General features: G+C 37.2%; 1 protein-coding gene across 7 annotated transcripts in view; it reads right to left on the minus strand.

Moving 5' to 3' along the window:
* GRIA2 (glutamate ionotropic receptor AMPA type subunit 2) overlaps positions 1-12,088 on the minus strand; it is a 117,589-nt gene that overhangs the window by 72,248 nt on the left and 33,253 nt on the right. For all 7 annotated transcript variants that reach the window (XM_030563887.1, XM_030563892.1, XM_030563886.1 and 4 more), the window contains exon 3: positions 457-696. In XM_030563887.1, the coding sequence (XP_030419747.1) occupies positions 457-696 (240 nt within the window). The remainder of the gene's footprint in view (positions 1-456; positions 697-12,088) is intronic.

The following is a 12,088-nucleotide window of genomic DNA, read 5'->3' on the forward strand; positions in this document are numbered from 1 at the left end:
AAGTTGCTGTTTGGTAGAAGACATGAGCTGACTGAAATTTGGTTTGGTTCTCTAACTTTAATTGGTATGGCACTTGTAACCTTAATATTCTAAACTTTTAAAAAATAGAGAAATGTTAAGATGCATTTTTTTCTAAAACACTTACATTTTAAAATAAATTTTCTATGGGAACTATCTTCCAAAGACCTTATTATACTTGCATCAATGCTTATTAGCACATGTCCATAATTCTATTATATACTGCAACTATTTCATTCTCAATTAAACACATTTATTTTTTGACCATATACAGCAGTCAGATAAGCTTCTCTTCCTGAGATCCGAGTTTTATATTGTTAAAGTGGAACAAGAGGGAAAACATTTCTCCTTGCTCTGCTTGTCTTTGTAATACTGCTTCAGCATTTCCATTAGGTACATCTAGTAAAAACTATACTGATAAGTTGTACTGTATCTTACCTCTGTCACTGTCATACAGATATGCAAACTTGTTCCACTGATAGTATTCAATCAAGCTAAGAAGAGCTCCCTTGAGGTCAGGTCTCATCTGAATGACAAATGGGTGTGTTCCATCAGTCGGAAAACTGGGAGTTATGAAGGAGACATGAAGAGTTCCACAAAATGATGTTATAGTATTTACTGACTTCTTGTCATAGAATCCAAAAACTGCAAAGACGCCTCTTGAAAACTGGGAGCAGACTAGAAGAGATAGAAACAAAGAGAGATCAAATTGTATGAAACAACAAGGATTTGTAAAAGTTTGTTTGAAACCTATTACATATTTATGTTCTACAAACATGTATACTCACACACCTAAATTAATGGAGAAAGACAATATTTCTAGATATAACAATATATCTCATATTATTAATCACTAACAAAACTTGATATACCAAAAGCTACCTTAATACATGATACAATGTAATAATGTATTATATGGTTTACACTCAAAAAAGAATTATTTCAGAAAGAAAACATAATGGCTGATTTATGAATTCCATGTATATTTTAAAAAACAGTATTCCAAGCACAAAAGCAAGCTGGAATTTCTTTAAAAATTGATAATTTATGTCTGACTATAGCATAATTATTGAAATTGCTACTTTTTATCCTATTAAATATAATCTGGTTTTGGTGACAAGGCTTTTTTAGATTTTTCTTTCTTGCAAAATACCTTCAACAAATACATTTTCCATTTGTACTGCTTGAGGAAATTGCAAATTCAAAACTACACACCAAACACACAAAACAGCAAACAGAAAACAGGATAGAGGTAGTGGCACTGTATATTGTTGTGTTCTAGTGCATTATTTAATTAAATGTTTAATATCAGCTTTTTAGGACTCAGCAAAAACAGGTCTTCTGGATAACACTTAAGGTCACATACAAGAAAGAATAATCTCTTGATTATTCTTTTTTTTTTTTAATCAGTACTACAGACAATTCAAGCCAATAGCAATGCTGATCACTGCAGCCTGGGTAAACATCTATGCTTTCTAGGTCATTGACATAGCAAATCATAGATTATTAGGGTTAGAAGGCACCTCAGGAAATCATCTAGTGCAAGCCCCTGCTCAAAGCAGGACCAATTCCCAAATGGCCCCCTCAAGGATTGAACTCATAACTCTAGGTTTAGCAGGCCAATGCTCAAACCACTGAGCTATCCCTCCCTCTCAATAGTGCATGTGTAGAAGAATATATGGTTCTGTTTACTAAAACTGGGGTGAGGAGGAGAATAACTGAAATATTCACTCTACTTCTGCTGTGTTATCCCTGAACATCTGTGTTATCTGACTCACATTTCTCCTCTCTGCTTTCATAGTCTGTATGTAGTCACCTGAAATAGTAGTCAGATCCATCAAGAGCATATGCCCATTAATCTTGACTGCAGTCCTTCAACACAATGTGCTGAGATCTACTTTCAATTGAATTGATGTAAATCTGGCGTATAACAGAAGATGATGTTGCCCAAGTATTAATTATGGCAATAATTGACTATGGAGACTATGTTTTAGGGCATTGACACTCAAACCCAAACCTCAGTGGTTCAGAAGCCAAATTAGCAATCAACATTACTCAAAAATAAGAGTAGTGTGAATTCATTGTTTCATTTTCTATAGTACTATATATTCATATGTAAAAAGTATGACAGGGGAATTATATATATATATATATACACACACACACACATACACATACATACATAGTAATGTATGTGTATATATGCATATACGCATACATACATAGTAATAATAGTACTTGGTCAGTCATTTTTTTATATATATAATTCTCACAGCAAAATGACTGACCAAATACTATAATTTTATCAACTAAAATTGGTTAATAACATAGTAAAAGCATCCTGATTGGTTAATAATTAAATCACACGGTGTTTTAATATCATATGCTGCAAAGAGTCAATGAAGCCACATTAAAGAGCCACTTGGTCCTGGTGAGCCTCAGTCTGAGTATCACTGTTTTGGGGCATATGTAGAGGGGTAGAATTAAGGTTGAGTTAATTTCAGAATTAACTGACTTCTCATTGATTTGTTTCTCAGACTTTGACTAGTATTAATTAAATGTTTTCTATTTTTAACTTTCTTGGTGTCATGAGCTAGCTGGCCCTTTAAGGCAAGCCATGCTAACCTTTGCCTGTGACCAAGCAGCTAGCCTCCATCTGATGGTAATATGACAACTTAATGATAATTAGTGATCCAATATGTGAAAGGGTTAGGAAACGATTATACAAACAGAGAAGAGAACTCAATTAGGGATTATGTTGTATGGGTTAGGAGCGGGAATACTGAGGTGGCAGAAAAGACTTGGGAAATACACGGGATTTCAAGTTCTCCATAGCTAAAACCAAAAGATTGATCTTTACAAAGAGTATAGCTACAAAGCAATGGAAACTGTATCTGTATGGAGAACAAATAGATACAGTTAAAAGGTTTAAATTGGAACAACCTATTTAAAAGTATTGCTGGAATTAACTGGGAGGTAGATAAGAAAAAAACATTACTGATGGTATACAGAGCCTTAATCAGACCAGTTATTGACTATGGTTGCCAAGCTTTTTGGGTCGGCAACAAAATCAGCACTTTAAAAATTAGATTTAATACAAGCACGGGAACTATGAGTTGTGTATGGTGCATTTATTACAACACACATATGTGCTACAGATAGTTGCTAGTGAAATGCCAGTTACACCACAAATGAAATTATTGGACCTAACTTTCTGGGTCAAAGTTAATGGGAATTGCAAAGATGGAGGTGCCAGATAAATATATGAAGATTGTTGGGAATTCAATAGGCAACCTATAGCACACAATGTTGGAGCTCCAGCTGCCGTTTGAGTAAAAATGTGGAGTTGAAAGACAAGGAAAAACTGAAGGATGTCAGAACTGTTAGTCATGGAAAAAATAGTTATGGATGGAAATTAACATGTCTAAATGTGGATTTAGATTTATTTTATAAACTTGTTGGTAAAAAGGAGACAATTGGATAAAAAATAAGTATACCAGTATATAGATCAAAAGTGGGGTTGTTTTTGTCAACTATATAAGTGGGTCCAAAAAAGGGGGAAAAAACGTGAAGACTAGGGACAGCATATTGTTTATGAAAATTAGGAATTAGGACATCTAAAAGAACATCCAATTTTGTAGCTGTCATGACAGCTGACCGAGTAGTAATAATGCTGGTATTAAACTGAATCTAGGAGGTATACCTAGCAGTAGTGGTCATTTTTTTTGACTCAATATCAGACCTTATGGCAATAAAAAAGGGAGTCTCTGTAAGCATAAGTGATTTACTCAACTAAATTATATTTCTAATAACAGTACAGATGGGAATACATATAGCATTAGCCTGCATCCCAGCACTGGGACAGCTGGAAACAAAATGGTGGACAAAGCAGCTAAAAGGACTGTAGGAATGGAAGGATTGATAATATCCTGCAGTAAACTGGAATTCAAAACCTTAGTACAGAAAAAATTAAAAGAGAAATGGCAAAAAAAAATTGGGTTAATTAAAAAAAGAGGAAGATTTTTTTTTTTAATTTTGCTCTGGAGTTGAGAATAACAACATACTTCAGGCCTGCATAGGAAAAATGAATTGATTTTGTTTACAGTACTAACTGGCCATTATGGTTTAAACAAAAATATTTTTGAATAAACACAAAGATGAACTATGTGCATGCTGTAAGATACAAGAGAAAATTGAATATCTTTTAGGGATATATGAGGGTTGAGAAAAAAAAGGAAAATTTAAATGGCTCAAGGTAACAAAAGTTACATTATGTTACTTAGTGAAAATATGAGGGAAATGGGGTAGTATTAGAAAGCGATTGCTACATGACCTGAAAGACACAGGGCAGAACGAGAGACTATAAACTGCCCAGTATTTAGGAATTATAGTTGGTGGTGGCTCTAGATGTTCCCGTCAAGTCTGCTTCACTATGGGCAAGAAAAAAAAAAAAACAACAAGAAAAAGAGATGGAGGGGCTACAGAGAAGCAGGGTTGCCAAGTGCCTAGTCGAAAAGGGTGCTGGTGGTGATGACTGGAAAGCTAAAAGTCCAGTCAGCACAGCGGAGCTAAGGCAGGCTCCCTGCCTGCTGTATCTCTGCACAGCTCCCAGAAGCAGCGGCATGTCCCCCCTCTGGCTCTTAGGTATAGAAGCAGCCAGGGGGCTCCGCATGCTGCCCCCACCCCAAGTGCTAGCTCCATAGCTCCCATTGGCCAGGAATCTGTGAATGGGGCAGTGTGCAAAGCTGTGGCTAATGCCTAGGAGTCAGAGGGGGGACATGCTGCTGTTTCCAGGGGCTGCTTGAGGTAAGCGCTGCCTGGAGCCTGCACCCCTGACCTCTTCCCATACTCCAACCCCCCTGCCCATATTCCCTTCCATCCTCTGAACCCCTTGGTCCCAGCCCAGAACCCCCTCCTTCACTCCAAATCCCTCAAACCCAGTCCCACACCAGAACCCGCACCCCCAGTCCTCCCCACACACCCAGAGTCCCTGGGGAAGGGAGACCATGAGGGAAAAACTGCTAGGACAAGAAACAATAAAGGAAGAACTTTGCAGGGAGGCCTTCAGGGAGGGCCAATAAGAACACTTCATTGGAGCCTGAGAGGGCTGTTAGAATTATTATTTAGATGTTTAGCTTAGACTGTCAGTTGGACCTTTTGTTACCCCAGAAAAGGACAGAACTTTGTGACTTGGCTGGAGGGCCGAGCTACAGAAGACCTGCAGAGAAGAAGATGGCTAGCAGGAGGCACCACAGATGTGGACTGCTTACAGACTCTCATCCTGACATAAGTGCACTGCCTTATAACTGTTTTCTAATCAAAGAGAAAATAAAAGGGAGTATCAAGTAATTTTTCCTTTCTTTTTTCTTTATCATTCTGCCTATCTTGCCTGCCTCTCTCTAGTACTGAGAGTCGACCTCTGAACTCTAAAAATGTATATCACTACCATCACCACAACATCTGAACACTAACGCTATGTCTACACTGCACACCAATGGTTGCTGTAGGTACAGTGAAAGGCTTTGGCGGAAGGAGGAGGTGGGAAGGGAGCAGGGAAAGGCTCTGGCAGCAGGGAGCCACTGGATTTTTCCCCCACTGCCTCCCCTCTGCCAAAGCCTTTCTCAGCACTGGAGCCTTTCCCTGCACTGAGGAAAGACTCTGGCAGCAGGGAAGCAGTGGGACACTATGCTGCTAAAAACAGCAATGTAGATAGGGAAGGCACTGCTCAGGCATATAGAGAACTATGCATAAACCCACAGGGTTCAGACATGCCTAAGCAGTACCTCACTGTCTCCACTGCTACTTCTACTCATTCTGAGGGGTGTGCAGAGTATGTACTTTATGTACCACTATAAGGGCTGTGCAGTGTAAATATATCTAAAGGGTGAAATCCTGACCACATGGACTTCAGTGGGGCCAGGATTTCACTCCAAGTGTACAGATCTCAGATGTAAAAGTAGAAATGAAAGTAATTAAAGAAAAAAAGTATAAAGACTTCTAAGTATCCCTCACTACAGTAAGATGCTACAGATCTACCAGGGCTAGAACTAAATATATTCTAGTCAGGAATTTCCTTTTCAATGCTATAGCATTAGAAATTTCCCATTTCTTCTTCTGAAGGGCTATAAGCTGTGTTCTTTAAGCCTGTTATGGGTATAGAACAGGGATAGGCAACCTATGGTACATGTGTCAAAGGCGGCACGCGAGCTGATTTTCAGCGGCACTCACACTGCCTGAGTCCTCTGGCCACTGGTCTGGGAGCTCTGCATTCTAATTTAATTTTAAATGAAGCTTCTTAAACATTTTAAAAACCTTATTTACTTTACATACAACAATAGTTTAGTTATATATTATAGACTTATAGAAAGAGACCTTCTAAAAACGTTAAAATGTATGACTGGCACGCGAAACTTTAAATTAGAGTGAATAAATGAAGACTCGGCACACCACTTCCGAAAGGTTGCCGACCCCCAGTGTAGAACTTAATATTGGCACATGCTGGGAACATTCCACATTTGGAGGAAGGAAGGATCTCTCTCTCTCTGGCAGGTTATTTTGTTTCAGGCTTTTTTTTTTTTTTTTTTTTTTTTTACAAATTGGATTTATCTAATGGATCTGCAATTTATCACATGCACATCAATACCACCTGTGGATAGAATCTGTATGTGCCTAAAATCTCCACAACTGCAGTTCATTTCTCAGTAGGTATCTCTGCAGGTTCTAAGAAAGGCTGTATACTATCTGAAATTGTCTTCCTATGTTTTAAGCTACTGAAACTCCCAGTTCTAGTTACTACTTTTCTACTCTTGGTTGATAAGAATCAACTGTCAAAAACAACTAGCTGCTTCCAACACTCCCAAGAACAAAGAATCCCTTAAACAAAGAATCCCTTAAACTCTGCCAAGTGAAGGGACTGCAATCCTGGAATCCTTGCACGGGCCGCACAAAGGAGTGGGGTTGGGAAACTTCTTTAAAGGTTAAAATGTTCCCCACTTTCTAACTCATCTACTGTGCAGCTAAGCAGGGGGCAGTCAGAGTCAAGCCTGAAAGAAATAAAGCTAGGGAAAAAAAGTATTCTGATATCTTCAATGTAGTCTAATATTATCAGTCACACATTGTGTAATGATGTTTGCTGTGCTGTTAAAACTGATTACAAAAGTTATTTAAATGAGTGATATTTAAAGACAATAAAAATATTCACTTTGAGGCTCATTTACTTCAAGAAGGTTGCACAGATGGAAAAACAGAATTTGCTCCTGATAATCTATATAAACTGTCAAGCAGTAGGAAACAGCATACAATTTCAAATGTTAAACTACCTGGTCCAATCAGAATACAGGTGTCAATTTTAAACCTGGACTACATTTTCCCCCACCCACAAGCATTAATCTTATAATTATATGCTGAAATAGCCCAAGCCTGTGGTGCTTTCATGTGCAAAACTCCCATTAAAGATCAATAGGAGGTCATCCATTGAATGCCAGCAAGAGACACATGTACAATATGCTCCTAGACTTGTCACAAGGCAAATAGTCTCAATGATTCTGGGGCATTTGGCCTCTTGGGAGCAGGAGGGAAGAAATGAGGAAAGATGCTCATATGTATATATAAGATGAACCAGTGAATAATGTAAAAATTCTAATTCTTTTTGGCAGAATTCCCACTCCGCAATGTCTACAGTGATACTGCTGTTGCTGGAGGACATTAGTTTTACAATGGTGAATCACAAGCTGTTCACTGTTATTAGGTTAAATAAATCATGATGATTAGGACTCACAAACCACTGTAAAATGAATGATATATTTAATTAAAAACATTAACAGCAACTGCCAGAGTTAATTTCTCTCAAGTTGTCTTATTTTCAAGTGTTTTTCTTGTGTATATACTGTCCTTTTTGTTAGGACTGGAAAATGACAACATAAAGATTAGTGGAAAGCAAATCCATTATATAAAATTCGTGGAGAATAGTTGTCCGCTCTGACACATAACTGCTGGTTGTCAAAAATGAGATAAAACAATACAAGGTACTGGAGAAAGAAGAGACCCCAGTAGGTTTTGCTCTCAATCAGCAAAGCATTTAAGTTTGTGATTTAGTCCCATGGAAGTCAATGGAATTTAAGCACATGCCTAAACTTAAATGTGCTAAAATGCTTTGCTCGATTGGGATCTAAAACACTTGGTTACTCCATTACAATCTCTTGCCTTGACAACTGTAACCATCTCTTCTTGGGCTCCTTGCTGTTATCATATTGTTCCCCTACAATCTGTCCCAAAATACAACAGCCAAAATTATTTTCTTTGACTTTTGGCCAGACCATATCAACCCTCTTTTTAAAAATAATTCCAAAGGCTTCCACTTGCTTACTGTTCTGTGTTCAAATTTCTTGTCTTCATCTTCAAAGCCCTGCAAAACTCTTATCTTATCAAAACTCATCTTATATTTTAATATTATCTTTTCCCCTCCTCATCACCTTTTCAATGGCAATTAGACTGTAAGCTCTCTGGGCAATAACTGTCATGATACTTGTTTTTTTCCACATTGTTGGGGCTAAATAATAATAATTAAAAAAAAAAACAGCCACAGAAATTATTTGACTCCTGTCATTAGCGGCCTGCTTTAAAAAAGACATGTTAAATATACAGTCTACATATTACATTCATTTTGGTCCTTAATATGTATCCAGTCCTTAAAATATCTAACTTTAAAAGAGGCACTGCAGATTTAAGAACTTAAAATATGAAAATTCATAATATGAAATTATCAAAAAATATGTACATTTGTTGCATTATAATATGGTCTCAAATGAAGGGTAGTTAATTTTTTTCAGTCCTTATAAAGGTGAACATCGACAGAGGCGTAAAGTGAGTCAGAAATGGTTTCCTCAAAGTATGTATGTAGAACAGGTTTCTAGTAATGTCTTTCTAAACCATCATCTCCTATATAGAAAAAGATAAACCTAAATGTCCTTAAAACTCAAAGACAATGTAGGAGGAAAAAATCCTTGAATTCAGTTAGTAAATGTTCAATTAAGTTATTGTAGCAGTTGCTTAGCAGGATCTTCAACTAGTTAAGGTTGCAAATGGCTTAGATTATAACTCTTTTTTTCATATGTTCCTAACTTTTGAAAATATTAACCTTTTTTCTATAAGTTTCTATACTTGGTCTTCACCCAAAGGCAAATATTTTCAGTAAAATCGCATCTGATTTTAGCCTTTTAATGCTCATATTTTGATCATAAGCATTAATCTATTGTAATTATAGTAGATTAGTTTGTTTTGACTTTTTGTGCTAACTAGATGGGGTTGGGGGGCTTGGCAAAATTTGATTTTTTTTGTATATTCATGGCTAATATCAATTTTTATTTTTAATCTTTTTTTTCTGATTTTTATCAGTACATTTTCATACCAGTACTTTAGGAGGCTCTCAGTGCGGCTGTGGGGCAATTGGCACCAGATCTCTGCAAGCACAAGATGTGGGGAAGGTTGTGAGCCTTGTAGGACAGAGCAGAGACTGCCAGCCATAACTGCAAGGAGAAGGATGAACCTCTGGTCACAGGCAAGGCCACTCCACTGCTGAATGGCTCATGCCCACAAACAGCCCCCACATTTCAGTTAGTGAGTGGGGCTGCACGGGTCTCCCTACAGGGCCACTAGGTTGAAGGTGACCAGATGAGAGGAACAAAATATCAGGACACATTGGGGGGTGAAAAATCGGGATGGGGGTGGAGGGTAATAGGAGCCTATATAAGAAAAAGACCCAAAAATTGGGACTATCCATATAAAATCAGGACATCTGGTCACCCTAAGGGCTACAGAACTGATGACCCTGGATCCCGGCACATGCAAGGTACAGGGGAGGTTGCACTTGCCAATACAATTTCAGTGTGTCAGGTGAAATCAATGCGTACCGCCATTTACCAGTTTAAACTGAATCCTGTCAAGCGTACACACACAATTTTATTTGCTATAAAGTCTATGGCACTAATTGTTGATTGAATCAGAATAATTCCAAGACTAACATAGGGACATAACTATATATCAAATTTCAGAGCAAGTTATTTAATCATGTCCAATGAAGTAATGATTCCCTCACTTCTAAAGAAAATATGGCACAAGAGTAGAGAAACAGCTAAAAAGGACCAGAAGATAAAGGAAAATGCATGCTGGGCTGAAAAGTTGATAGATGAATAGGAAGCAGCCAGGAAATGGGAGAGAGAAATTGAATATCCACTTGGTAATTTCAACAATCATTCAGCTTCTATGATAGGCCATGTTAGAAACAAATGGGCATTAGAAGAGAACAACAACAACAATACACCGAACAAAAGTAGTAAAGGACAATCAAGAACCACAGCTGCCAAAAGAATTCTTAGATGATAGATGCTACATTAGAAAAGCATTATGTGAATAAAGCAACAATATGGATTGTTTTCAAAAGCTATCAACCAAATGCAGCCTAGCAGAAAGCATGGGTTTCTTCTCAGCAAGGCTGAAAGGTGAAACATACAACAATGGCAATTCAGAATCTGAAAACTATTGTAGTTCAGGACAGCATGATATAGAAATATGGAAGGGAGGAATAATTATGCACAGTATTGCCAGCCCCAACCATTAAAAACCATGAGTCAAGCCGCACAAAATAATTAGTTTTTTTAAAGCCATACATTTAGATTTCGTGCAATTTGCTGTCCGGTTAGCTTAAAGTTCTCAAGATTTTCTCTGCAACCATGAGGGCTAGAAACCTTCTCTTTTATTTTATTTTATTGTAAATGAAGGCTGAGATTCTCATATAATCTCTAAATTCAAGCAGCTGGGCCTTCAGGGGGAAAAAAATCACAAGACTGGGGATAAAATTGCAAGGATTGGCAATACTGAATATATAGGCTTAATTAGACAATTCAAATGATTAAAACTAGGAAGATATGGTGGGGTTGGAACCTGATTTTCCTTTACCCAAAGGCCTAACTTTATACTAATTTTAAAGGTCCTTTTATACTATCAGAACAGTGTAAAGAAGCCTTACTGTGCACCAGAGTAGGCCCTGTCCTGTACCTTAGCCTACACTTTTTGGCATAGTTATCTCATGCAGAACCAGAGTTGGGCCATAATGAACAAATGCTTTGTAATTTTCTTCCTTTTGCAAATTCTGTACATCATCAGATCTTCAACGTTCAATACTATTGAATGATATGATTAGTGAATAAAGCATGCTAAGGAGTGATAAAATTTGACACAGTAAATTCAAATCCCAAACATAAAAAAATCATAATCTACTCAGCGAGGAATTGCACACCTTCCATACATTTCTGTAGAGTTTTCAGGACTGTACTGGGCTCATAATCTATGGTATTATCAATCACAGTGGCTATACGCTTCCCTGAACCATGGATTTTATGGTCTGGTAACTCTGTTGAACAGTGGAAGTACAAATTTGTCAACCTTCCAAATCTATCTGAAATCACAATGTAATTCCTCAAAGCTCAACTTTAAGCACTAGTAAAGATACCTACAGATAACTGACACAAGCTGACAGGAGGCTGCGGAAGCAGATTATTCCCACCTGCCCATAATCTTTTTTATATATATGAAATTTACTACTATATTTAAATTTATGTTTATTTTTTTCTTCTGATTAAGGCTGATCCTGCAAAATTTTACTCATATGAGCAGCACTTACTTACACTAATAGTCATTAAGACTACAGGAGAAACAAGATGGGTGAGGGAATATTTTTTAACCTCCTTGTTTCTTTCATATCATGGGACCAACACAGTTACAACAAACACTGCAAACCTCAAGACTACTTGTGAGAGAGTAAAGAGGGCCCAGATGAGTGAAAGTTTACAAGATTGGGCTCTATATTTGAAAAACAATGCCAATATAACATTCCCTTTGTCTTCTGTAGTAATTTTGCACAGTAACATGCATTTAGACTTGAATCATGAATTCTGTTTGGATTTATGCCTAATACGTATTGAATAGGTGTTTCCATTAAAATCATTGTTAATTAAATTGGCATTATCAGGAAGCTATTTCAAAATGAGAACACATTTAAAGAGAGATTGTATTG

Source organism: Gopherus evgoodei, chromosome 5, assembly GCF_007399415.2.
Source record: "Gopherus evgoodei ecotype Sinaloan lineage chromosome 5, rGopEvg1_v1.p, whole genome shotgun sequence".
NCBI classification, from domain to species: Eukaryota; Metazoa; Chordata; order Testudines; family Testudinidae; genus Gopherus; species Gopherus evgoodei.